Here is a 26,239-nt window from a genome sequence, read left to right as displayed (position 1 = left end):
ATGCATTCTCAAACTATAAATGGTCAGAAGGACTTAAGTTTTTGCAATTAAAATAATATCAGGTTGTGAATGCGAATGGGAGAAGCTAACGCGTGCCCAGGACAGGTAACATGCCCAGTGAATGGCCTGATGCAAGAGCAGGTAATGACCCAGTGTTCAGGAACAAGGCAGAGGTTTCCCAATACATTTATCCCCAGCAGCTCACAGGACAGCACTGCTTCTTTTATACTATAGTAGTACAGAAATGAAATGTGTAAACGTCTCTGAGAAGACTTCTCCATTCCCCCCGCACCAGGGGAAGCTATCTGTCAGAGGGATGTTTCTTCTCCATCACTCTCCTCAGCACATCCTTCACGTCCTGGTTCCTCAGGCTGTAGATGAGGGGGTTCAGCATGGGGGTCACCACCGTGTAAAACACAGAGGCCACTTTGTCAAGGTCCTGGGAGTGCCTGGAGCTGGGTCGCGAGTACATGGACAAAGCAGATCCGTAGAAGAGGGTCACGGCAGTCAGGTGGGATGCACACGTGGAGAAGGCTTTGTGTTTCCCTGCAGCCGAGCGCACTCTCAGGATAGTGGCCAGAATGTAGGTGTAGGAGATGAGGATGGTCAGGCTGGTGACAAACAGATTGAAGCCAACCACAACGAACATCATCATCTCATTGATGGTGGGCTCCGTGCAAGAGATGGCGTAAAGCGGGGGCCCCTCGCAGTAGAAGTGGTTGATGGTGTTGGACCCACAGAAGGACAGCCGCAGTGCCAGCCCCGTGTGGATAGTGGCGTTCATGATCCCAGCAAGGTACGAGCCAGCTACCAGTGATGCACAGACTCTGCTGGACATGGAGCTGGCGTAGAGCAGCGGGCTGCAGATGGCCACGTAGCGGTCATATGCCATGGCAGCCAAGAGGTAGCACTCAGTGGTGGCAAAGACCGCAAAGAAAAAAAATTGTAGGAGGCATGCCGAGTAAGAAATGACCTTCCTCTCTGCTAGGAGATCTGAGAGCAGTCTGGGGGTGATTGAGGAGGAATAGCAGATGTCCAGGAAGGACAGGCTGCTCAGGAAGAAGTACATGGGGGTGTGAAGCTGGGCATCCAGCCTGATCAGCACGAGCATCCCCAGATTCCCCAGCAGAGTGATCAAGTAGATCACCAAGAAGACCATGAAGAGGACAGCCTGGACATTCCCTTGTGTTGAGAACGCCGAGAGAACAAATTCAGCGCTGGGGGTGCAATTTCCTTTCACCGTCATAGTAACACCGGTGCTGTAGGAAAGCAGAGATGCAGAGAACCACAGAATCAGCATATTCCTGTTTTCCCAAAAACAAATCTTAAAGATTCATTTATTTTTATCAGGAAATACAAATTTCAGGGGCAGGAACTGTCAAACAACATATTCAGTGCTTGTCTCAAAACACATTTTAAACAAAGTGCACAACTGAATTTATTTTCTAATGTTTTTATTCTGGTCTGGTCACTACTAATTTCGTTTGATATAGTCACTTTGCATATCGGAAGGTTTATTCCACCTCCTGAAGAAGTTCAGTTTGTTACTCATCAGGTCCAAAGAGGTAACCACAGCAATTTATTCTGACATTAGAAATCAGATTGCATTTGACAAAACAAACAAACAAACTTGTTTCAGCCGATCAAAACAGAGAAAACACTGGTGAGAGATCAAGACATTTGAAAAATAATTTCCTTTAGGAGCGTCAGAACAAGTTAAAATAAAACTCTGATTTCTTCCCTTCCTTCCTATGAAATTGGGTTTGAAACAGGAGATTTAGTGTAAGTATTAACCCCCTTTTAAATATGGTGATATCTATATCATTCTTGTGATGCCACTGAACTGAGAGATAGTGGAAAGAATTTTACAAGGTTGGTACAGATGGACATCCCAACCAGGCTACAGCACCGTTATGAACTGGGGGCAGTAAGTTGCTGATAATGCAGTTTATATTTTTTTAAAAAAATTAATGGTTAGGACTCAGGAACAGTCACAGAAATTGCTCACTAAGGATTTTTGAACTGTTAAAGATACCAAATTTTACTACTGGAAAGGACCCTTCTGTACGAGGAAAGTCCAACGCATGCCCTTGACTTATGCACGAGCCTCCCTTAAACCTGGATTTAGTCATACCAATTTTTATATTTCATTCCAGCCTTAAGTCAGTTGCAGAAACTTTCACACCCCTCTCAAACAATGTGAAGTTTGCCACATAAGCCAGGCTTCCACGCTGTGGTCTTCATGGCATAGCACAGGGCGGACCGTGCACCGCCAGAACTCTTATCTGCACCGCGTGGAAGGTCTGAGATAGACCAGGACCTGAGGATGGTGAGGGTTTTTTTCCAGCACAGCATGCCTCGGACCATCCACGCTTTGCAGAGCTACTTCATCAGCTTGTCCAAGCTGTTGCCCTCTCTGGCTGCTGGACAATAATTATGAATCACACTGATCTTGATTAAAATAATCATCCGAGACTGAGGGGCTGCTGACCTCTGGCAGTGCCTGCGTGTGTCGGCTGGCTTTACTCACACTTCAGCTCGTGGCTGCCTTAAATTTGAAAAAACAACTTACAACCGCCTGGGTTTGCATCGGCTATCCCGACCCTGGGTGAGTATCTTGTGTGAAACCAGGCTCCTGCCTGAAGTCCTCCCCTTGCAGCAGAGCAGCTCCTCGCAGCGTTATTTAGGCTAAAACTCACCTGTCTTCTCACACCTCAGGGCCTTTTTTGCCTTATTGAGACTTGTTATCTCCTAGACTAAAAGTTTATGGGAGAAATAAGCCCAAATTTGTCCCAGTGTTGGCGTTCAAAGCAAGACTGGTTTGCCAGTGGTGAAGGGCATTGACACCTGACCGAGAAAAGCTGCTGTTTATAGGCTTCTTTCACCGAAAGAGCAAGAGCTTTGCCGCTGCCTCCCCTTGGTGTCATGCGGGAAATTCCTCCTGGGAATTGATGGCTTTGGAAACAGCTCCTTAAGGAGAAGACGTGCACAGATTAATAAAGACAATTAGTTTCAGTAAGTTAAATGTAAGCTTGAGTATTTTTTTCCACTTCTTTAAAGATATATATATTAAAAAGATTAAATATATATAAAAATTTATCTCTTGGAATATATAATTTACCTCTTGGCATCACAGAGAATTAAAAAGAGCTGTAAGAAATATTCAGGGACTAGGAGATAGTTCAGGATTTAAAGCAGTGTTGCAAATGCTGTTGGGGAGGAAGGGAAAACTGTTCAGGAATTCTGAATTCAGGAACATTGCTGCTGCAATGGGTTTTAACACTCTCTGGGATATCCTGTTGCTTAAAAACCCAGAGAGTTAGATCCAGGCATCTGAGACAGTCACAGCCAGGTTTATGGAGAAAAGTTTCTCTTTTATTGCTCTTAAAAGAGCAAAACGGCATAGTATCTGTGGTCAGATCTCCTAGGGAATTATCTCCTATCCATCCATGGAAAATACAAGTCTGTAGGAGGTTAATATCTGGTGTTAGTGACCTTTGTATCAAAGCAAAAGCATAGCTCTGCCACTATCTTCATCCACTTTGCTTTTCTGTTCTTTCCAGAGAGTGTTTTGTGGATGCTGGGCATTCATGCTGAGCTGGATTATAAATTATTGATTCAAAGCTAGTTTCACCTGATCACTTTTGAGTGGGGTTTTTGCAGGACTCCAAAACATCAGCACGGTGAGCAGAAGCTTTCCCTTTAGGCTTAAATTGACTTTTCAGACTATGTGTGACTGCTCCGAACAAAGTCAAGCAGGAAGTGGAGAAAATCATGTGCTTTTTCCAGAAAAATGCTCTTTTCCATGCACTTTTTCCTACCTCACCCTGATGTAGATGTTTAAAATAGATCAGATGAATCAAACCCCCCAAATGCATCGTTGTCTCCAGAAGGGGAACCTATGGTGACTAATGCATATGTGAAAGCCTACAACCAGATAGGATGACTCCTGGGCCAAGATGACTCAACCCTTGAACCCTGGAAGCAGAAATTATGAATAAGATGCAGCTGGGATGGAAAATAAACTCTGCCTGTATGGAGAGGCGCAAGGAGGAGAGGAAGTGGTGGGGAAGTGTTGGACAGTGCTGAGAGTTTTGGAGCCTCCAAATGAGTCGGGTGCATCTGAATACAACATATGGCCAGAAGCATGGAGGCTTTCCGTGCTGCCGGCACCAGAGGACAACCTGGGAAAAGCCAGGACTGCTCAGACAATGTCTTGAAAGACTGTTCCTGGACCAAGCTGAGCAACTGTTTGCCACAGGGGGTAAAACCCCACTTTGCTCCTAAGCAAGGGACACCATCCGTGTGGTGGCTCCAGGCTGGTAGCTCTCCATGGGGGAGACCCATCCAGGAAAGCAGGATGCCCGGCACAGGTGGTCTGCATGCAATATATATGAAGCATGGGGATGTGCTACTGCCCCCCACGCCCCACCTCGCCACCCCCCAAAGACTATCCTTGGACAGATCAGAGAAGATAATAAATCAGGTTTATTGTACTAAAGCAAAACCTTAAGGAACTACTTAGAAAATTTGAAAACATAGTTATGAAAAACATCACCCCTCCAACATGTAGTCCTTTATTTAGCTTGTCCCCTCCTGCTCTGAGCCTACTCTTTCAGCCCACAGAATTCCATATTGTTATAATATTGAGTAAATCCTCTTTGGTAAAAAGTATCAGCTGTGCATGTTCTAGAGTTGCTTATAAATCCATTTACTCCAAAAGTTTCACTGACAGTGTTTTTAGGATTGTCTCCTGCATTCTTTCCTTCTTTCAGACATTGTAATTACAGGTAATTTATTTTCCAAGGCACCCCCAACATAGGATTAATTTGTAATTCAAACTCTGCAGTGTTTCAGCACGCTGTACAGCACGTACCCCTCACCAGCTCTGCAGAAATGTGTGGTGCCCTCCTTCTGTCAGGCACCAGCCTGATTTCTTCTGCTGTCCTGGCTGTGGCAGGTGGACCTGCTTTGGTTCAGTTACAGCAGGACCTGTGGGAATAGATGCAGGAGAGGAGCGTCCTTGTAGCTCTTCTGAGGGTGCTCCTCAAATCCTTGTTCCTCAGGCTGTAGATGAAAGGGTTGAGCATGGGGGTCACCACTGTGTAGAAGATGGAGGCTGTTTTCCCTTGATCTTCTGCATGTCTGGAGAAAGGCTGGAAATACAAGAAAGCTGCAGAGCCGTAGAAGAGAGCAACAGCCATGAAGTGGGAGGTGCAGGTGGACCAGGCTTTGTGCCTGCCCTCCACTGAGCAGATGCTCCAGATGGTCTGCAGGATGCAGGAATAGGAAGCAACGATGGCCAAGACCGAGGTTGTTATGATGAAGCCAATGCATGCGGCCATCACCATCTTGTTGAGCCAGGTGTCAGAGCACGAGATTAGCAGGAGTGGTGGGATTTCACAGTAGAAATGATTGATGAGGTTTGGGCCACAGAAAGAGAGACGGAGGAGAGCGCTGGTGTGCACAAAGGCGTTCAGGCTCCCAGCAGCGTAGGAGCCCACCACCAGCCGGACGCAGAGCCCATGGGACACGGCAGCCAGGTAGTGCAGAGGCTCACAGATGGCCACGTAGCGATCGTATGCCATGACGGCCAGAAGGATGGCTTCTGTGGTGCCAAATACTGCAAAGAAGAAAAACTGTGTGATGCAGCCACTGAAAGAAATTATATTTCTCTCTGCAAGGAGGCCCAGCAGGAGCTTCGGCGTGATGGATGAAGAATAGCAGATGTCCAGGAAAGAGAGGTGGCTGAGGAAGAAGTACATGGGCGTGTGAAGCTGAGAGTTGGTCTTGACGAGGACAATCATCCCCAGGTTCCCCACCAGCGTGGTGACATAGATGAGTAAAAAAATCACAAAGAGCAACTCCTGCAGGTCAGTGAAGCCCAAGAGGACAAACTCGGTCACACTCGAGTGGTTTCCCCCAGCCATTCCCCTGGTACCAGCACAGAGGAGGCAAAGAAATATGGGGAAGAGTTGAAATAATTTCTCCCAGCTCACAGGAGAAGGCAGTGCCTGAGGCTAACGCAGAGTTCGGTGTTTCCTGGGTGAATGCACCCACTTACCTGGAGAAAAATATAATAGTTATCCTCAGTGGGCAGGTTGAAGATCCGAAATAATATATTGAAAAATAATATATTGACAAAATAATAACCAATAGCTTATGGGGAAAAAAATATCTTCAAGATTAATCTTAAAGCTCACATCTCAAAGCTCCGGCTGCCCCATTATGGCAAGAATCAGTCTTGCAAATGATGCCTTTGCTTGAACATCCAGATTCTTCTCAACATGTGAGCATGGCTGGGAGGGTTTCTTCCCCTCTGTTCAGAGGGGGGGGGGATGCTTATTTAGGGACAAGCAAATACAATAACATCATGCCTTAATTTGCTACGTTAATTAGTGTTGCATTGAATAGATAACTGATCGCATTGGAGCGATTTTCTGACTCTGTACATTTGGGTCAATGAAAATGAGACCAGCATACCTGACAGTAATTTCATGGATGAGTAGCTTCAAGGACAAACCACCCCCTTCTAATCTGAATTATACTTGTGTTTCACCTTTCTCACATCTCTTGGGTCTGCTAACATCAGGAATTTTTGTCCAGAATTTGAGTTAGGAATTAAGATTCAGAGGTACTGGAGTTTTTTTGTTCAGGAAGGACCTTCATACCTTCAGTCTTGCTTCATGGAGAGGCTGCTGCTTCTGCAGGGGCTGGACAGGGTTGTAAAGGAAGCCCTTCCCCATCCAGCAAAAAATGGTCTCAAAACCTCTTAAAATTTCACCCTCTCTCTGGTCAATGGCATCTTGAGCCATTCTTGGAAAGATACTCGCTGGCCCTTGAGCTGAAATTAGAGCACGAGCTCCATCGGTCTTTCCAAAACCAGGCAGGTTTCCCTATGACATCCTCTAACACAGCTGAAGATTTAAGTTTTACCCCATTCCCACAGGACAAATTACCAAAGGGTCTTTGGGGCACCTGAAAACAGAGTGAGCCTTCCCTGAAGAGCCTGGAATAAACACCAGAATTTCTCACTGAGGTTTCAGGGGTGGGATCCCCAAGGCACATCAGAGGTGATGCCTGCAGAGCCTGAGCAGTCCCACCTCTGTACACAGCATCATCATGAGGAGTGAAAAACAAGGCAATGCATTTTTGCTGAAGACTTGAATTTGAAAGGGTTTTTTTATTCTCCAGGAACATGGGAGAAAAAAAAAAAAAAAGGCTAAGTAATGAATTAATTTAAGGGAATCATTGCTTTATATTTGCAATGATCAGTTAAATTAATCTTCTTTCATACTACGTATTTCCATAGGGCAGACATGGAAACGTTAAAGAAAAAGTGGAGCAAAGTACAGATATCAATTTGCCATTGTGTTTTTGTTTTCTGTGTTCAAGATAACTTGTCGGTTTCCATTTACACTCGAATATGTTTTCACATCGTTTGCTCCCAGGCGGCAGTCTCAGAGCAGGTCCTGTAAGCAGCACTGGCCGGGACGCAGCTCTCCAAAAGCCTGTTTCCAGGGAGGAACACATCACCCGTGTGTGTGTCGGGACTGAACGCAGATTTGAGTAGCTCTCTCCTAGCCATTTGCAATTAGGTGCTTGAATTTCAATCAGTATTTTTCCTTTTGTTTGTTTTTTTTTTTCCTGCTACCCATCTGCTGGTCACACACCTTGCTGTTCAGTATCACTACCATATTACCTGGTATATTTTTCTTTTTCTGTCTTTATTTATTGTTTTTAAAAAAAAAATAAACAAGACTGCTTCTTGTGTAATTCACTAGGGATGACCTTAGAATATGTGTATTGCCTGTTTGAGAAATGAGCATTACTATGTCTTCCCTTCCCACTTCCCTCTTTCCATCAGCCTTGCTGCCTGGTTTCTGGCACCAGCGAGATGACTGTTTCTTCAGGACGATTCCTCTTCCCCCATCACCCTTCTCACAGCAGCTTTTACTTCCCCATTCCTCAGCTGTAGGTCAGAAGCTCATTGCAGAAAGCCCCTTGACCCACTGCCAGAGCTCTTCTCGGGGTGCTAGCGGGCGTCTTTGCTGCAAGGATGTATTGATGGCTTGTCTATAACTTGGTGGCCACCACAGCCTCCATGTCCTTCTCCATCAAGCTGCTCTCCAGCCTGTCCTGGTGCCTAGGGCAGCTCTTGCCCATGGGCAGGACTCAGTGTTTTCCCTTTTTTGAAGTTTATGTGATCCCCATCTGCCCATTCAGGACTAAAAATACTCCACTGACCAAATCTCCCTCGGCAATAAAGGGAGCTGATGGACCCAGCCAACATGTAGAGGGCACACAGTATATTTAGATGTGAGGAGACAAGTCCTTCTCCTAAAGACATTTGAGGCGATTCCCAAATCTAATCACCAAGTCCCTAACCAAGGGGCGGTAGCTCCTACCCCTTCTGCGGTATTTACTCAGCTCTTTATTTCAAACACATTTCACTAGAATTAAGGCAGCTCTGCCTAGAAGCGGAGCCTGTGCGGGGGAAAGGAGCACCACAGCAGCTGGGGGCTAAGCATCATGAATGCAAAACAAGGTGCCAGACACCAGCCACGTCATTGCCCGTTCATCATGACTCACCAGGAAGGTGGGTGGCAGTGCTGATTGCACTACTGGATGCTCCTTCTCCCTGCCAGACCCACAAAGGTGTTTCCCACTGCCCTCATGGTCAGGTGCTCACCCCCCCAAAGCCAGAGACAGCCATTACACCCAGCTAACCGCTCGTTTCCCCAAACGCCGCCAGCGCTGCTTGCACAACAGGCAGAGTTTTCGGTTTTGAGAGCAGCAGCTCCAGCACGAAGCCACGACGAGCAAAACGATAGCACCGTAGCCACAGGCTTGTGTTTGCAAGGCACTGAGAGCTCACCTTCCCATTCAGGCACCAGGTGATGGTGGAGGCGAGACCAGCTGGACACAAAGTCGTTAAATATTGGTGTATATTACATACCTCCAAATAATAACAACCATAGGTCACTGCAGCAAGAAGGGATGCTCTGGGACCGTAAATAAAATGTTAAAATTAATCTTGATCTTTTGTTTAAGGAAAAAAGTGTCGATCTTCCCCACACCTGAATTAAAGAGCACTGGGAGAGTGCTGGTCAGAGGAGCAGAAGTGTGGGAGAACAGCAGGGGTTACACACAGAGGTCCCAGTTCAGCCATCCTGATGGACACACCTGGAGACATGGGAGGAGATGAAGAGCAGGGAACCTTGCCTGCTACAGCTGTGCACAGCCTCTCGTCGGCACCAAAATAGGCAGCCTGCCTGTAACGTGAAATAGCTACGGCCAAGTGCAGTTTTTTAACCCATTTCAGGGACAAAGAAAGGATGCGTGAAGGAATTAATAACACCAAATTCTTTTTTACTTGATGCCAGCAGCAAGCGCTCCGGGTGCCTATTGCAGATGTGGGCAAATCTGAGACTTCCTACCGTCGATTTGCAACATGGGGAATTCCAGCTAGAAACAAGGGGAGGAAAAAACCCACCGTCAGGGTGGCCAGACACTGAAACAGGGGTGGGGGTGTGTGAAACCTCTGCCCTTGGTGGTCCCCAAGGCTCAGCAGGGCAGTGGGGTTGGAGCTGGCCCTGGCTGGTGTGGGTGGCTGTACCAGAGACCTCCTGGGGTCCTAGCCACGGGGGGTGGGGGTGGGGGGGGGCATAAGTAGCCCCAACACGGCACAGCTGATAAGAGAGGAACTGAGCAGGAGAGCAAACAGCTGGGAGGACGTTTGCCCCGGGCTGACAGGGCTAGCCTGGCAGCCAACGGATGGCTGGATTAAATAATAACCAGGGAATTATCGGGAAGCTTTGGGAACAAAGACCAACTCACCCGACTGAGTCTGAGTGCCTGTTAGTTGTGTGTCGGAAATAAATTAGCAAACCCCTTTGATCCTGGGTTGATTTAATCCAACCCAAGTTATTACACATCTCCAGGATAGCACCAAGGCTAAGCCATCACTCCAGACTTTGCCATGGTCCTGGCAGAGGCTGCAGCCTGTAGGGGCTGAGGCAATACACAAACTGCAGTATTTGTGCTTTTTCACGTATGCAACATTTGTGCACCACCCAGCAGCTCTGTCTGCAGGAAGGCAGCAGGAGAGACGTCAGGGCAGGCAATGGCATGGGTCCAGGCTGGCGTGGGCTGCAGAACATCATGTCTGAAGGAGAAGGCTGCTGAGCAACACTGTAACTCCTGTGATCTGTTCTGGCCGGGGTAGTGTGGACATCATGGCTTGTATTGCTGTCAACAGGGAGAGGGAAAGCAAAGGTGTGGAGCAGTGGATGGGCATTCCGTGATAGTACCTGCCCTGGGGGGATTCATCACTACAGCATCTTAAAATGATTTCAAGGTGCCTTCATGTACAATAGAGGTCACCCAAATACCCTATTTAACTTAAATTTTTAGCTGTCTAAAATTAAATGAGGTGTATGATGCTGTTAATCAATAATGAGGTTTGAGTAAGAAAAAGGGAAAATATTTCCTGCATAGTGTGCCAGTTGTTTGCTGTCATCTCTATTTTTCTTGCTAAAGGTGTTGACGTACTCAGACCAGTTATTATGGCCCTTAATGACTTTACAACACTGTCTTGAAATGGAATTTGATTCAGTGGGACAGTGGAATTCACTCCTGTTTATTCTGATTTGCTAAGCAAAAGGAAGAGCAACACACGACACGGTTCATCAGTCGAGTCCAGCCAATCTAGAAATGTTTGCAATATTCTTCTGGTTCAGCTTGGCCTGATACATAGGATTAAATAAATGGTAAAGGGCAAAATTTAAAATGAGAAGTGCATGCTTGTAGTTCTCTACCTGTGTCTTTATTAGGTTAAATTAACTACTAAATATAATTACCAACATCTGGAGGAGTTAAATTATTAGTATTCTCAGCTGCTGATATTGAAACAGCTAGCATATCACGTAAATCAAAGTGTAGAAGACACCAAAAACGTTGTCGATCTGAGATATTTAACAAAAGGCTGAGTGCATCTCGATTCTATCTGACCATAAATTTACAACATTCAAGATCATTTTATTTTTGCAAGTCTCCTCAAAGCCTCCTTCACGTCCTTATTCCTCAGGCTGTAGATGAACGGGTTCAGCATGGGAGTCACCACGGTGTAGAGGACCACAGCCCATTTATCTCCTCCTCTTGAGCTGTCTGAGCTGGGCTTTAAGTACATAAAAAATGATGTCCCATAGAAGATGCTCACAGTGACGAGGTGGGAGCTGCAGGTAGAGAAGGCTTTGTGCTTGCCCTTGGCTGAACTGATGCTCAGGATGGTGGAGATGACGGCCATGTAGGAGACCAGGATAACCAGGATGCTGGATGCACCAAATAAAGATGCTGAAGTTCTTAGGATAGCGTGGCTGAGGGTGATGTCTGTAGTTGAGAGTGATATCAGAGCGGAAATGTCACAGAAGAACAGGTCAATGACACTGGAGCTGCAGAAGGATAACCTGGACATGCCGATAGTCTGCCCCGTGCCATTTATCAACCCCATGAGATATGACCCAGTCACCAGCTGGAAACAGCATTCTGGGGACATGACAAGGGGATACACCAGGGGATGGCAAATGGCCACGTAACGGTCATACGCCATTGCAGCCAGCAGGAAGCACTCGGTTATCCCAAAAAGATCAAAAATGAATACCTGAGCCATACACCCAGCATAAGCAATGACCTTCTTCTCTGATATGAAGTCAACTAACATCTTGGGGGTGATGACGGTGGAAGAACAGAGGTCTACAAAAGCCAGGTTGCCCAGGAAATAATACATGGGGGAGTGGAGCTGAGGGCTGGCCCTGATTAACACCATCATCCCAAGGTTCCCCAGGACAGTGATGAGGTAGGTGAGCAGAAATATCAGGAAGAGGATGACCTGAGTCACCGGGTCCTCTGTGAACCCCATTAAGCTGAACTTGGTCACTTGGGTGCAGTTGCTTTGTGTCATTAGTTGGATGCGTGCTGGAGGTTTCTTCTACAACAGGCAGGTACCTTTCAAGTGGAAAACCCTCTATCCAGTGGGACCTGCACAGAGACAATCATACAGGATCTAAAGGAAGAGTTTAGGCACCGATCAATTAGAAACGGCTTGCCAAAAGTCACATCACCGCACGGGTGAAACAAGCAGGGTGCTGTAAAAGCAAAGCTTTGCTCAGGCTGTGCAGTGCCAGGGCACAGCGTGGTGCCCGGTCCTCTGCCTCGCTTCTGGATGCTCAGCAGTGACCTTTGGGAAAGGCTGTAGGGAGGTTACACACCTGAGTAGCTTTACCTTAGTGCTGCATTTCGTCCCGTGTTACTGTTCAGTCTGGGACTTTGAGATCATCCAGCTCAACCTGAACCACAGAAGCGAGGTACTTCCACAGCGCCAAGGACATTGTTCACCCTCTCATTGACGCTGGCCAACCACCTGCTTCTTCCCTCTTTGCTGGGATGTCTTCCTAACCACAAAACCCGGCACAGAAGTTTCTGTAGGTTTCCCCCACTCCTGATGCACTGCTCCGGCTATAGAAGCTTTCCCTGGGTCTCCTGCCTGCTCCTAGAGTCTTCAAATGGAAATGAGCAACTCCCGCAGCTGAGCAACCTCTTCTTGAAAATATGTTTGGGGAAAAAATTGTCTTTTGGACTTGCCTGGTCTCAGCAATGGTAAGCTCCCTAAAAATTCTTCACAGGAAAGCTTCTGATCCTCATCCCAGAACCCTTTGTGGTCAATGAGGGAGGAAGCTTCCTGGGTGCCCTCTCCAGCAGGGTGTCTCCAGACCTGCCACCTTAGCAGTTGTGTGGTGAGGACAGAGGACAGACAGCTCCCTGGTTTTGGTGGAAAGTCCAGAGTATCATGAAGAAGCAAATCCCAGGACCCTGCAGGTAGGGCAGGAGATGAAGACAGGAGCTGTTTCTTTTCTGCAAGAGAAAACTGCAGGAGATGGGTCCTCTGTCCTTGTCATGGGTCTGGTACAGGGAGCTGAAGACATCAACCCTCACACCTCAGCACTACCTCTGCTTCCCTCCTGATGCTCTTGGAGATTGATGTGAAGATGTGCCTGCCTGAAGCTCTGCAGGGGAGCTTGAAAACAAACCACCGCTGGCAAACACCCTTGCTATTTCACCTAACCTGGGGATCTGGGGACTGTACATCTTTTTGAGCCCCAGGAGAGTGCCAAAGCCCAAAGCAGGTCATTATCTTTTCTCCGCACTTCTGAGTTTGGAGAACGTACCCAGAGGAGATGACCTCAGCTTGAGTGAGCAACGGGGCTTTGGGCTCCCTTCAGAGCAAACCACAGAACAACACCTCATCTTTCACGTCCACTCTGAGCTTTTCAGGGACACTTGCAGCTCCACAAGTGCCATGTTTGACATCATCATGCCAAGGAGCTGAGGGAGACCTTGCCAAAGGGGCAAAGTCCCGCAGGAGCTGAGCCAGGGCTGGTAACAGGGTCCATCAGCAGTCCCAGGAGCACCATAGATAATGAACCACCTTTCTAACCATTTTATATTTCTTATACTCAAACCATAGCTCACCAGTTTGGCTGCAAGGAGCCAACAGATCATGGTGACCTTGCTAAAGTTGAGGTAAATGCTGTCTGCTACTCTTATTGTCCACACAGCCATCAGTCCTCCCAGTGCCCAAGGTGCTCAGGTTGGTCAGGCATGACTTGTCCTTGGTACCTCCATGCTGGCTATTCACGGTCACCTTCCTGTCCTTCCTCCAGTTGGAGAGGACTTCCAGGGGATTTTGCTTTTCAGCCCCACTGGGGACTGAAGCAGCCCACAGGCCTTGTGCCCTCCTTCTTGATGATATTTACCTTCTTCCACCCATCGTGCTAGAAACACACCAGCCATAAGGGAAAAATGAGATCCTGAGGGAGAGGTGCCCAGAACTGGAAAGAAGGTGATGCGAAGGATGAGATGAGGAGAGTGATGAAGGACTGAAAGGGGCGTCGAGAGGGGAAAAGGGCCCTTCTGAAGGGATGAAGGAAAGCTCTAAGGCTGGCCCTGTCTCTGGCAGCTCTAATGGAGATTCCCAAGCCCAACGGGAGGTGCAGGGTACCTCTTCCTACATCCTCTTCCCACCAAGCAAAGGGTGAGTGCCCAGAGCAGCAGAAACCACTGTGGCATCAGGTCAGATGTATTCTGCAGAATGGGAATTAGCTTAGGCACGGAAAGCCCTGACCCACACCCTCGGCTGAGCACCAGGCAGGGCAGCCAGGCTGACACTTCCCAGAGACAAACACAAAAGGAAAGGAAAAGTCAGATGGATTCACACCAGAGCCCAGCCGGACAGAGGCTCTCCCTCTGTTCTCAGCGAGGAAAAACCGCTCAAAGCAGGGTTGGGTTAGACATCACCTCCGACACTGAGAACTGGTGTTTTACAGACTTGGAGCCAGAGGCTGCCCTTCCCCAACAGTGCACCACTGTGAGCAAACCCCCACCATCTGGGCAGCGTTTGGGGTTAAAAACCCTCCCAGGGCAGCACCCTCACCTTTTCCTTTCTCTCCAGCAGAAAAATCAGCTACAGGAGCTGCAGAACCCAGCGTGATACCGTAGAAGAGTCCTAGCAGGTCCGGTCCTGCCTGGGGCTGAGCCCCCTCCACCCGCCCCCCTGCTGTCAGCACTGCCTCTCGCACCTCCTCATCTCCCCGCTCAATACCAGCCCTGCAGCCATGGACCAGCTGACAGCGGGAGATGGATGGAGCCGAGCCAGCACCGCAGGGTGTGGGACATGTGCGGGGATGTAATGGACACGGGGGGCTTGGGGAGATGGTCCCTGCCCCATTTGCATCAGTCCCAGTCCCAAAAGCCAGTGCTGCCCACACAGCCTCCTTGGCCACCCTGCAGCACACGGGGGCCAGAGGGTTTCTTCTCTGTTACGCTGGCCGAGGGAAGGACTGAAGCACCAACCCCAAAGCAGAAGCAAAGGCTGGGTCCCAGTTTGGAGAAAACAGCCAGCTCTGTGCAAAGCAGGGAGGGATTTCAGCCCTTGCCCAGTGCCACCATCACCGAGGTACCACCGGGGACACAAACTCATCAGCATCCCCATGAAGATGCCCACTGTTCCCTCCAGACCTGTCCCCAGAGCCCCAGCATCCCTCATCATCTCCAAATACACTCCCGTGGTGTGCAGAGATGGTGTCCTCAGCCCCGTTGCAGTTCAGAGGGGAGTGGGGGGCTCCAGAGTAGCTCCTCTGCTTCCCCCATGCCCCAGTCCCCTGACCCTGTGTCAGTCACCTCCCCACATGCATCCCTTGCCCCTGCAGCACCAGCTTGTCCCCATCCATCTCCTGCTGTCAGGCTGGTATTGAGCATCATGATGGGAGGTGTGGGGGAAGGGGGGCTTAGCCCCAGGGCAGGACTGGGGGTCCTGGGTACCAGTGCAGAGACAGGACCGGCATTCAGGATGGGTGCGGGGCAGGGGGAGCACTTTCCTCCCCCACCACCGAGCTGCAGAGGCTTTGCACAAACAGCCGGCACGTTGCAGATGCCTCAACACCTCCCTGCGCTTTAATACCAGGTGTTGACGGCAGCTGTCGGCTGAGCTGCTGGCGCACGAGCGGCTGCCATGTGCCGGGACAGGTTTTGCCCAGGGGAGAGAGATGGTCGGAGCAGCCCCCCATCTCCCCCTGCCCAGATGTGTGACATGAGGGGGACAAGGAGACCCAAGGAGAGCTGTCTCTCCCCAGCCCAGTGTACCCTGAAATGCAGTGGGGATCAGCGATGCTCCCAGCCACTCCAGGGCCACCGCTCGCCTCCCGTCCATCATCATCGCGTCAAGGCGTGAAGCCAAGTCGGGGAAGGGGGCCGTGCTCCAGCCCCCAAGGACCACTGCAGCTCCAGCCCCCGCCTCTCCACCCCTAGCTGGGGCATAAAACCCCCGGCAGGCTGCGGGGGACAGTCCAGAGCTGGCGCTGCACGGGGAGGGGTCTTCGGTGGGGTCCCCACTGCCGCCGTGCTGGGGGACGGAGCCACAGCTGCCGCTTGCCCACCCACAGAACACATGGCAGGTAAAACCCACCCACGGCAATGCTCCCCCCTACCCAGCAGCGGGGTCCCATGGTGTTTTGGGGTGCAGTGAGTCACCCAGACCCACGAGCAACTGGGGTTGCAATAGGGAGGGGGATAAAACCCCAGTAGGGACTCCCCGGTCCTCCCACCCCCTCCAGGGGGGAAGGATGTGATGGGGCAGCTGGTGGTGCACATCTGGGGTGCAGGATCAGGCCCCTTGCAACACCCCTTCCCCCCTCCGCAGCCTTCCTGGGGGGGCCAGGCGAGGGGCCCCCCTGCGGCACTGGCCTCGGGTGGGCAGGCGAGGGGCCGGGGACCAGCAGCAAGAACCGGCGCGTGTGCCACGCCACGGCACGGCTGGAGATGGGCAGCCTCTGGGAGGAGTTCAACCGCCTGGGCACCGAGATGATCGTCACCAAGGCAGGCAGGTAAGTACCAGAGCAGGACAGGGAGGCTGCCGGGTGGGGGGCACCTCCTTCCTACCCCCCCCTCCCCGCAGGAGGATGTTTCCCACCTTCCAGGTGAAGCTGTCGGGGCTGGACCCGCTGGCTGACTATGTCTTGCTCATGGACTTCATCCCGCTGGATGACAAGAGATACAGGTTGGGTGATGGGGATGCTGGGGGGGGCCGGATCCTGGGGTAGTGCTGAGCCCCCCTGCCCCGCAGGTATGCCTTCCACAGCTCCTCCTGGCTGGCAGCGGGACGGGCCGACCCGGCAGCCCCCGGCCGCGTCCACTTCCACCCCGACTCCCCAGCCAAGGGTGCCCAGTGGATGCGGCAGATCGTCTCCTTCGACAAGCTCAAGCTGACCAACAACCTCCTGGATGACAACGGCCACGTGAGGACCTAGCCCTGGGGCGGGCAGTGCAGGAGGACACGATGCGCCCCTGCACAGAGTGGGTCCTGCCCACTCCCCCTATTCCCCCCTCCCCAGATCATCCTCAACTCCATGCACCGCTACCAGCCCCGCTTCCACGTGGTCTTCGTGGACCCGCGACGGGACAGTGAGCGCTTTGCCCACCAGAACTTCAAGTCCTTCAGCTTCCCCGAGACCCAGTTCATGGCGGTGACGGCTTACCAGAACCACCGGGTGAGCTCCAGGGCGGGGGGACATGGGGGACGCCCCCAGAGACCCCCTGACCCTGCTCCCTTCCACAGATCACCCAGCTGAAAATCGCCAGCAACCCCTTTGCCAAGGGCTTTCGGGACGGTGACCCTGAGCCGTGGTAAGGCCCCGCCGCTCCGACACCACGATAAGGGGCTCCATGCCACCCCCCCCGCCTGAGCCCCCCCATCTCTCTTGCAGGTGCGGGGTGCCAGCAGGGTCCCTGCTGGGTGCAATGCCCCGTGCCCGAGCCACCGCGCTGCCCTCCCGCCCTGAGAAGCAGGAGAAAGGTAGGGGGGCTGGAGGGGGGACTGACCATCCCCTGTTGCTGTCTCTCCCCCCCGCAGGGGCTCCTCGCAGCCATGGAGGACTGGCTGCTGCCGTACCCCCCCCAACCAGCCCCACAAGCAGCTCCCCCCGGCTTCCCTGAGCTGCCCGCACCCCCCTTCCAACCCCTCGCCTGCCCCCGCAGTGTCTATGTGGGGGCCAAGCCCTGCACCCTGCCCTACCCCCTGCCCACCTTCCCCCCGCTCAGCACCTACGGCCCCACCACGGCCCCCACCTTCGGCTACGGGCAGCAGTGATGGGTGGGGGCACAGATGCCAGGACCCCCGACCCAGCCCACGGCAGAGGGGATGGAGACGCGGAGGTGGGGACGAGCCACGGGGACAGCTTTATTCGCTGCCGAGGAGGGAATGGGGAGGATGCTGCAACCAGACCCCCGTGGCCCCTCAGCCTTGGGGATTTGGGGGCACAACGCTGCCCCCCAGCCCCCCTGGCTGAGCTGCCTGCAGCAGGGTGGGGACTGGGTCCGGCCGATGCCCTGAGCCCCCAGCGGGACCCGCGCAGGACGACTCTACTCCCAGGTGTCAGAGGCGAAGGTGAAGGGGCACAGCTTGTACCCGGCGCCCATGTAAAACTTATTCTGAAACTCCACCCTGCCGAGGAGAGTGGCCGGTGAGGAGTGGCGCTGGGGGGGATCAGTCACCCCGTCCCACCGGCACCCCACGCCCTCAGCCAGGCTCACCAGTGCAGGCGCAGGGCGTGGAGGAAGGCGGAGAGCCCCTCCATCACCAGCAGGATCGCCACGGTCAGCACGGCGAAGGCGGCGAAGACGGGCACCAGCACCACACCGCCCACATAGTTCAGCCGCACGAAGCCGTTGCGCATCACCATGGTCCATAGGACCTCTGACAGCTCTGGGAAGGGGGGGACAGGGACAGGCAGAGGGGTTGAGGCTTAGCCCAGCCCCGGGGCGGGGCACGCAGGGGACCGGGGGGACTCACGGGCATGGGCCAGGCTGAGTGCCCAGAGCCGCAGGTAGGATGCGGTGTTGGAGATGCAGCCCAGGCAGTACTCGATGGTGTGGATCGCCTGGTGCATGAAGATCTCAGCAAAGTCCAGGTGCTGCAGGGACGGAAGGGACACAGGATGTCAGCGGCGGGGCACAGCCACCCCCACCACACCACCCAAGACCACCAGACCAGTTCCCCTCACCTCAGCGTCAGGGCTGTGCCCCCCGCTCTCCACGTCCTCCTTGGTGGCATTGACAGAGTTGCCAGCCTTCTGCCCCTCCAGCAGCGGCTCCTGCTCCCCCGCCGTCACCAGCTGCAAGGTGATGGCATCAGTGGTGAGACCCCACCGCACCCCCCTGCCCAAGCCCCACCACCCCGACCCCAGCCTCACCGCAGGGCGACCGGTCCTCCGCGTGCGCTGCCGGCAGCACAGGTACAGCGGTGTCCCCAGGAGCAGGACAGGCACCGATGCCAGCGCCAGCACCACCAGCACGGTCTGCACCGGCACCTGCGGCACAGGGGCACCAGTTCAGTGTCCTCCACGGCACCAGCCACCCAAGCTGAGAACAGCCCCACCCATGACACAGCGGGAGACCACCACCACCACCACAGCGGCCCCCACAGGGCTTCCCATTGCTCCCAGCCTGGGCAAGGGGAAGGGTAGGCACTGGGTCCCTGGGTGGGTGCCCCCCATCTTGGTGGGGTGCTACCTGCCCCCGGTAGAGTGGGAGGTTGTCAGCGTTGGAGGTGAAGAGGAACATGTCGATGAAGTGGATGAGGATGCTGGGGGCTACCAGGGAGTCGGCGGCACTGAACTTCACCCACTTGTAGAAGATGAGGAAGACGAGGTAGCCAAAGAGCGCCAGGAGGAAAACCATCTCGGGCAGGAGCTCCAGCACCAACCGGTGCCGCTGCTGGAAGTGCCTGGGCAGGGGGACATCAGCCAAGCTCAGCCCAGCATGGCACACCCTCGCGTGACCTGGGCTCCCACCCAAATGTAGGGGTCCAGGACTCCACTCACCCACCCCACCCGGGTGAGTCCAGTCCCTTTAGCATGATCATGGGTGGCCAGATCCCACAGCCACAGGGACTCACACATGGTTGAAGACCCCCAACAGGACACCGAAACCCATGTGCACGATGCCCAGCACCACGGACATCTTCATCTTGAAGGAGTTGAGGAAGTTGAGGTGGTTGGTGGCCAAGCTCCAGATCTGTCGTGGACAAGGTGGGTGAGACTCTGGGCCACCCCACCGAGGGTCCCACCCCATCCTCTCCCCCACAGGACACTCACTGGGTCGATCCCGAAAGGATAGGGCCCTCGGAAGACGCCGGTGATGTTGGGATCCAAGGTGAGGGATGGGTGGGTGGCAAGGTAGGCAGAGCTGTGGGTAGAGCAGGGGGTGTCAGTACAGGCAGGGACACAGGCAGGGTTCACTGGGGGACTGGGAGTCACACCTCCAGGAGGAGTGGTTGGCCATGGTGGCCACGCTCCAGGCAGAGGGGAAGATGACAGTGGCTTTGCTGAAGCACTCATTGTAGATGAAGCCAGTGTAGATGGAGAAGGCCCCCATAAGCAGGATGAGGTAGCGCCCCTCGAAGAACGTCAGCCAGATCTGGTGGGGGCAAACACGGCTCCTGCATCCACCACCTCCCATGCCCCACACTGTCCCCCTCCCACACCTCCAACCCTGCCCCATACTGCCTTTGTCCTGTACTACCACCCCCATCCCACACCTTCAACCAGGTCCCCACACCCCCAACCACGTCCTGCTCACCTCGTTGCTGGCCTGCTGCAGGCTGGGGCTGTTCTCATACAGCACCATCCAGAGAGCGAAGAGGAACATGAGCAGCCCATGCCCCACGTCCCCAAACATGATGGCGAAGATGAAGGGGAAGGTGATGATGGCGTAGGGCGCTGCAGGGACACAGGGATCATGTCACACAGGGTGTCCCCCCCACCAGTCTGGGATGCTGCAGGGGGTCGGGGGGCCTTACCAGGGTTCACCTCCTGGTAGCTGGCCACCCCGTAGGCATCCACAATGCTCTGGAAGCCAGCAGTGAACTTGTTGGTGCGGATGAGGGTGGGGGGGTTCTCCGAGGTGGGGATGCGCTGCACGAAGCACTCCACGCTCGAGCCGCTCTTGTACTGTGGGGAAAGCACCCAGTGCCTGACACAGGGCACCCCCTGCCTCGCACCCCGGCACGAGGACACGGATGGGGACACCGAGCAACCCTGAGCATGGGGACACCGAACAAACCCTGGCACAAGGACATGGTAACACCAAGCAACCCACCGATCCCTGGCGCAGGGCGTCCTGCACTTGCGTGAGGTCCCTCACGGGGCACCAGACCTCAGCGATGAGGCACTTCTCGGTGACATCGAAGCTGCACTGGTTGAGGATGAGGTAGATGGCCTTCATCTTCTGCACCTGCACCCGCCAGGTGGGCAGCGCCAGCGCCACCTTGTCCAGCACCTGTGCCAGGTACTGCTCTGTCTCCTCCAGCACCTGCGGGTGCCCAGCACAGGTCAGGGACGGGGGACCCCCCATGGCCCCCCCGGTCCCCACTATAGTGCCCAGCTAACCACGCTGAGGTCCTGGATCTGGCTGTGCAGCCCGCTCATGGTGTCCGCCCGGCTGGCCTCGCTCTCCGGGTAGGGGTACATGTGGCAGTGGAAGCTGGGACAGACGGACACCACAGTGTCAGGGGGACCAGAGCTCCCCAAGGTGGCCCAGCCTGTCCCCGTCGCGGGGATCCAGAGTGGGTCTTGCTAAATAAACCTCTGCCTGGCCGGATGCGTGGCGTGGGGCCCCTGGCTCACCAGTCCGAGATCTTGCGGATCTTCTGCCCGATTTGCTCACCCCAGTAGGAGATGAGGAAGATGACCCAGGTGATGCTCTCGCCCTGGAGACAGCAAAGCCCATGTCAGCCCCAGCTGTCCTGGCCCCTCTTCCCTGCCAGCCCCCACCCCAGTGCCCTGCTCACCGTGGCCAGGTCCTCCATGGGCTCCGGCATCTCCACAAAGCTGGCCACCAGGTAGCCGCGGCAGGCGCGCCACAGCAGCCGCTCGAAGGCGCTCACCCGCCATGGGTGAATAACACCGGCCACAAAGCTGCAGGGACACAGTGAGGGTGTTGGGACGAGCACGGCTCTGCTGCTGCCCCCACCCCATGGCCAGACCCCTGCCCCATGGCTCTTCCCCAGTCCTCATCCTCCAGCCATGCCCCACGGCCACACCTCTGCCCCACGGCTCATCTCCAACCCTCACTCTACAGCCATGCCCACTGCCCCACAGCCACACCACCGCCCCACGGCTCCGCTCCAACTCTCATCCTACAGCCATGCCCACCACCACACGGCCACACCACCGCCCCATGGCCCCGCTCCAACTCTCATCCTACAGCCATGCCCACTGCCCCACGGCCACACCACCGCCCCATGGCCCCGCTCCAACTCTCATCCTACAGCCATGCCCACCACCCCACGGCCACACCACCGCCCCACGGCTCCGCTCCAACTCTCATCCTACAGCCATGCCCACCACCCCACGGCCACACCACCGCCCCACGGCCCCTCTCCAACTCTCATCCTACAGCCATGCCCACCACCACACGGCCACACCACCGCCCCATGGCCCCGCTCCAACTCTCATCCTACAGCCATGCCCACTGCCCCACGGCCACACCACCGCCCCACGGCCCCGCTCCAACTCTCATCCTACAGCCATGCCCACCACCCCACGGCCACACCACCGCCCCACGGCCCCTCTCCAACTCTCATCCTACAGCCATGCCCACCACCCCACGGCCACACCACCGCCCCACGGCCCCGCTCCAACCCCCGCCCCACACACAGCCCCTGTTACTTGATCTTGCGGTCGAGGTGCTGGTGCAGGGAGGGATCGAGGATGGGCTCCCGCTCAGAGAGCGCCCGGGGCCGCGGTGGGGAGCCCAGCGGGGCCTGTGGTGATGGGGAGCACAGAGGTGAGGCTGCGGGGGGCAAGCAGGGCGCAGGGCAGCCCCCACAAGGATGGCGAGCCCCCTCCCCGGACCCACCGGCAGGCTGGTGAAGCGCTGGCCCTCGCGCAGGACGTGGAGGTACTGGCGTAGCTCCCGCAGGCGCCCACGCAGGGAGGCGCGGTTGTGGCTGACCTCCCGCAGCTCCTGCGCCAGCTGCTCCGACTGCTCCTGCACCCGCAGTGCCTCCCGCGCCAGCGGCGCCCGCGGGCTCTCTGGGCACGGCCCCAGCACCCGCCCAGCACCCCGCAGCTCCTGCTGCAGGAAGGCTGCGAGAGCCACCGTCAGATGGTGGGGGGGTCGGGGAGGGGGGGGCACCCCCTGAGGCAGCCCCCCAAAGAGCCAGACCCGAGCCCCCCCGGCACTCACTGAAGGTCTTCTCCATCTCCTCGCAGCGCCGCACCTCGCCCACGAAGCGCCGCTGGAAGGCACTCACGTTGGGGTTCAGCTGCCAGGGGGGCACAGTCACAGCATGGCCCCAGAGGGAACAGGGCACCCCAAGCCACCTGCACCCACCCCCTGCACCCAGAGCACCCCAAACCACCCAAATCCAGTCCCCTGCACACATGGCACCCCAAACCACCCACCCCAAGCCCTCTGCATCCATGGCACCTCAAGCCACCCACATCCACCCCCTGCACCTATGGCACCCCAAAGCCACCAGGCTAAACCCACAGCACCCCAAAACACCCGCACTCTCTGCACCCACAGTACCCCAAATCCCCTGCATCCATTCCTTGCATCCACTGAACGCCAAACCCTCTGCACCAACTGCACCCCAAGCCAACACCCCCCAATGCCTGCAACCAGGGGGCCCAAACCCCCCAAGAGCAACAACCCTACACCTATGGCACCTCAAGCCCACCTGCATCTATCCCTTGAACCCCAAACCACCCACCTCAAACCCCCTGCACCCGCGGCACCCCAAAGCACCCACCCCAAACTTTCTGCACCCAGGGCACCCCAAACCACCTGCAACCATTCCCTGCACCCAGGGCACCCCAAAGCATCTACCCCAACCCTGCTGCACCCAGGGCACCCAAACCCACCCAGACCAACCCCCTGCACCCATGGCACCCCAAACCACCCACCCCAACCCCACTGCACCCATGGCACCCAAAGCCACCCACCCCAACCCCACTGCACCCATGGCACCCAAACCCACCCAGACTAACACCCCTGCACCCAGAGCACCCTGAGCCACCTGTACCCATCCCCTTGCACCCAGGGCACCCAACCCCACCCAGACCAACCCCCCTGCAGCCCCCCGACCCCTACGTACGTCCCTGAACTCGAGCAGCCCGCGCTCGCCCAGCTCGCTGACGCAGCTGTAGGCCGAGGCAGACTGGAGGAAGAGCTGGGCCAGGCAGACCTCCTCGCTGCGGAACAGGGACCCCATGGTGTCCCCCGGGGACCCCACTCCCGCCCTGGGGTGCGGAGGCACAAGGGCACCCGCCTGGGGGGCAGAGGGAGGGGGTGAGGACCAGGGGGGAACTGGCAGTGGTGCTGGGGGGGTCACCTCGGGGGTGGCAGTGGGGTTGGGGGGTACCCCGGGGGTGGCAGTGGTGTTGGGGGGGGGGGAACCCTGCAGATGGCAGGGAGGCTGGCGGGGTGGGGGGAGGGGGGCACCCCGGGGCTTCCAGTGGGGCTGGGGGTGCTCGCAGCAAGGCTGGGGGTCCCCCGGGGGTCTGCAGCAGGACTGGGGGGGCAGCCGGGGTCCTGCAGCGGCGAGCCGGGGTGTCCCCGGAGCTCTGCCCAGGGGGAAGTGACCCGCCCCGGTCCCACGCGGCTCTTCCCAGCACCGGGCTTGCAAAATACTTTCCAGATCCCCCCGCCCCTGCTCCCCCCGCCCCCCCCCGCCCCGGTCCCGTGTGCGGCCCCCGCGCCCGCCCCGCTCAGCTGCAGCTGAGTCAGCGCCACCTCGTCCCCCGCGCCGGGCACTGGCCGCCCCCCGGGGCTGCCCCGGCCCCCCCGCCGCCCGGGACCCCCCCCGCCGCCCGGGACCCCCCCCCCCGCGGGAGCCGCCCGCCCCTACCCGGGAGCGCGGGGCGGGCTCGGCACTTCCTCCTTCCCCAGGAAGGGCCCGGCCGCGGGGAGGGACCGGCCCGCCTCCCCCCCCCTCCCCTCCGCCACCGGGACCCCGAAGGCCCGGGAGCACGGAGCCAGAACCGCCCCCCGCACCGCCATCCCCCGTGGAGCATGGAAATGAGACCCACCCCCCCCACACACCCCCTGCCACCTCCCGGAGCCGGTACCACCAGGGCCCCCCCACCCCCAGCCGCGGGGGCTGGCTGCAGGCAGGGCATCCCCTCCCGGGGAGAGGGGCACGCGCTCACCCCTTGCCCCTGCCTGCCCCCCACGCACCCCCCACCCCAGCCTGCCTCGCCACGGCCACTCGCTCCCCCCCCCCATTCCTGTGCCCCCAGCCTGGCACGGGTGATGGCACCCCCAGGACCCCTGCTCCCCTCCCCAGAATACCCCCCCGAGGCTCAGGGAAGGGGATTCGACCCCTCCCCTGCCCCAGTGCCAGAAAGGAAGAGACACAGAGAAAGCCGGAGCTTTGGGTTAGGAAGGGGCCAGAGCCCCCAACACGGACAGGGGCGGCAGAGCCCCCCCAGACCCTTTATTAGGGGAGTGGGGAGGAGACGCGGCTGTCACCGGTACAGGTAATCAGCCTGGATGTTGGCCGCAATCTCTGCCTCCCACTTATCGCCGTTGTTGAGCAGCTTCTCCTTGTTGTAGAGCAGCTCCTCATGCGTCTCCGTCGAGAACTCAAAGTTGGGGCCCTGTCGGGATGGGAGACATTTGCCCTCAAGGCTCACCAGACCCCTGTGCCGCCCCAGGCAGGGGGGCTCCGCACTCACCTCCACGATGGCATCCACGGGGCAGGCCTCCTGGCAGAACCCGCAGTAGATGCACTTGGTCATATCGATGTCATAGCGGGTGGTGCGGCGGCTACCGTCAGCTCGGGGCTCAGCCTCGATGGTGATCGCCTGCCACGGGGCCGGGGGACACCGTCAGCTCCCGCGCTGGGCAGCCTGCTGACCCCCAGAGCCAGAGGGAGGAAGATGAGGGTGATGAAGGCTCACCTGCGCTGGACAGACAGCTTCGCAGAGCTTGCAGGCGATGCACCTTTCTTCTCCAGAGGGGTAGCGGCGCAGGGCGTGCTCCCCACGGAAGCGTGGGCTCAGCGGGCCTTTCTCAAATGGGTAGTTGATGGTGGCCGGTTCCCGGAAAAGGTAGCTCAGCGTCATGGCCAGGCCTGGAAGATGGAGTGGGGGGGAGGGGGGATGTGCTGGCATGCTCAGGGGGACCGGCACCCCACAGATGAGCCAAGGGCTGTACGTGGGGAGGTTGAGAGGGGTTTGATCCGCCAGCGGCTGCATCGAGCCAGCTCCAGGCCTCACCTCGGAAGAGCTCCGTCCACAGCAGGGTCTGGGCAGCACGGTCGGTGATGGATCGCATGTCCATGGCTGGCTCCTGGACGTTGACGTACTCTGCAGGGAGAGGGAAGCTGTGCCCAGCCGGCAGAGGGGACACGGGGCTGGAGGGAAGGGCCGGGGGGGCAGCGCGCCCCTACTCACTGTAGGAGTCCCGAGGGTGGCTGGTGCTGAGCGGGCGCAGGTAGCCCAGGGGGGCTGGCGGGCCTGGAGGTAGGGCAGACAGAGGGGTGAGGGGGGGGGCTCAGGCTGGGGAAAGGGGGCCAACGGGGGGGCCGGCGTGACTCTTACCTGCGCAGGCAGCCCGGTACAGCAAACGCAGCGCTGCCATGGCCGGTCCTGCTGCCAGCAGAGGGGTCTGGCCTGAC

The 26,239-nt window shown here is 56.2% G+C and overlaps 5 protein-coding genes across 8 annotated transcripts in view; 1 reads left to right on the top strand and 4 right to left on the bottom strand.

Annotated features, from left to right (window-relative positions):
* Nucleotides 1-301: 301 nt before the first annotated feature.
* On the bottom strand, nt 302-8,679 carry LOC102046026 (olfactory receptor 1019-like). Of its 2 annotated transcripts, XM_055721868.1 has the most exons (3): nt 8,593-8,679; nt 5,884-6,064; nt 302-1,196 (listed from the first exon to the last, which is right to left on the bottom strand). In XM_055721868.1, the coding sequence occupies exons 2-3, from the start codon at nt 5,928-5,930 to the stop codon at nt 302-304; spliced, it is 942 nt and encodes a 313-aa protein (XP_055577843.1). In that variant the 5' UTR covers nt 5,931-6,064; nt 8,593-8,679. The 2 variants fall into 2 exon arrangements, with proteins under 2 accessions (XP_055577843.1, XP_005438431.1); XM_005438374.4 differs by lacking the exon at nt 302-1,196 and having other exon boundaries at nt 4,564-6,064.
* A 2,356-nt stretch (nt 8,680-11,035) lies between these two features.
* On the bottom strand, nt 11,036-11,965 carry LOC102058150 (olfactory receptor 5G3-like). Its single transcript, XM_014279328.2, has one exon. It carries the CDS (start codon nt 11,960-11,962, stop codon nt 11,036-11,038), a length of 927 nt encoding a protein of 308 aa, XP_014134803.1. The 5' UTR covers nt 11,963-11,965.
* A 4,038-nt stretch (nt 11,966-16,003) lies between these two features.
* LOC102058316 (T-box transcription factor 10) lies at nt 16,004-17,701 on the top strand. Its single transcript, XM_055722561.1, has 7 exons — nt 16,004-16,010; nt 16,256-16,439; nt 16,511-16,612; nt 16,679-16,850; nt 16,947-17,102; nt 17,171-17,238; nt 17,590-17,701. Exons 1-7 carry the CDS (start codon nt 16,004-16,006, stop codon nt 17,699-17,701), a joined length of 801 nt encoding a protein of 266 aa, XP_055578536.1.
* Nucleotides 17,702-17,767: 66 nt separating this feature from the next.
* TCIRG1 (T cell immune regulator 1, ATPase H+ transporting V0 subunit a3) lies at nt 17,768-24,556 on the bottom strand. Of its 2 annotated transcripts, XM_055721837.1 has the most exons (20): nt 24,467-24,556; nt 23,714-23,887; nt 22,801-22,879; nt 22,471-22,700; nt 22,281-22,375; nt 21,401-21,527; nt 21,237-21,319; nt 21,000-21,093; nt 20,710-20,922; nt 20,411-20,561; nt 20,191-20,330; nt 19,871-20,028; nt 19,707-19,797; nt 19,508-19,626; nt 19,123-19,336; nt 18,804-18,920; nt 18,615-18,725; nt 18,404-18,524; nt 18,145-18,316; nt 17,768-18,055 (listed from the first exon to the last, which is right to left on the bottom strand). In XM_055721837.1, exons 2-20 carry the CDS (start codon nt 23,828-23,830, stop codon nt 17,974-17,976), a joined length of 2,514 nt encoding a protein of 837 aa, XP_055577812.1. In that variant the 5' UTR covers nt 23,831-23,887; nt 24,467-24,556; the 3' UTR covers nt 17,768-17,973. The 2 variants fall into 2 exon arrangements, with proteins under 2 accessions (XP_055577812.1, XP_055577811.1); XM_055721836.1 differs by lacking the exons at nt 23,714-23,887; nt 24,467-24,556 and having other exon boundaries at nt 22,801-23,008.
* Nucleotides 24,557-24,990: 434 nt separating this feature from the next.
* LOC102058835 (NADH dehydrogenase [ubiquinone] iron-sulfur protein 8, mitochondrial-like) overlaps nt 24,991-26,239 on the bottom strand; it is a 28,450-nt gene continuing 27,201 nt past the window's right edge. The window contains exons 10-15 of one of the 2 annotated variants that reach the window (XM_055721840.1): nt 26,163-26,213; nt 26,016-26,078; nt 25,839-25,928; nt 25,521-25,693; nt 25,296-25,424; nt 24,991-25,217 (exon numbers count right to left, since the gene is read on the bottom strand). In XM_055721840.1, the coding sequence (XP_055577815.1) occupies nt 25,086-25,217; nt 25,296-25,424; nt 25,521-25,693; nt 25,839-25,928; nt 26,016-26,078; nt 26,163-26,213 (638 nt within the window). In that variant the 3' untranslated portion in view covers nt 24,991-25,085. Of the gene's footprint in view, nt 25,218-25,295; nt 25,425-25,520; nt 25,694-25,838; nt 25,929-26,015; nt 26,079-26,162; nt 26,230-26,239 lie in introns of both variants that reach the window. The other variant, XM_055721844.1, reaches the window with a different exon arrangement.

Source organism: Falco cherrug, chromosome 10, assembly GCF_023634085.1.
Source record: "Falco cherrug isolate bFalChe1 chromosome 10, bFalChe1.pri, whole genome shotgun sequence".
Taxonomy (NCBI): Eukaryota; Metazoa; Chordata; class Aves; order Falconiformes; family Falconidae; genus Falco; species Falco cherrug.
The sequence above is the reverse complement of the archived record's forward strand: the minus strand, read 5'-3'. Positions and strand labels throughout refer to the sequence as shown.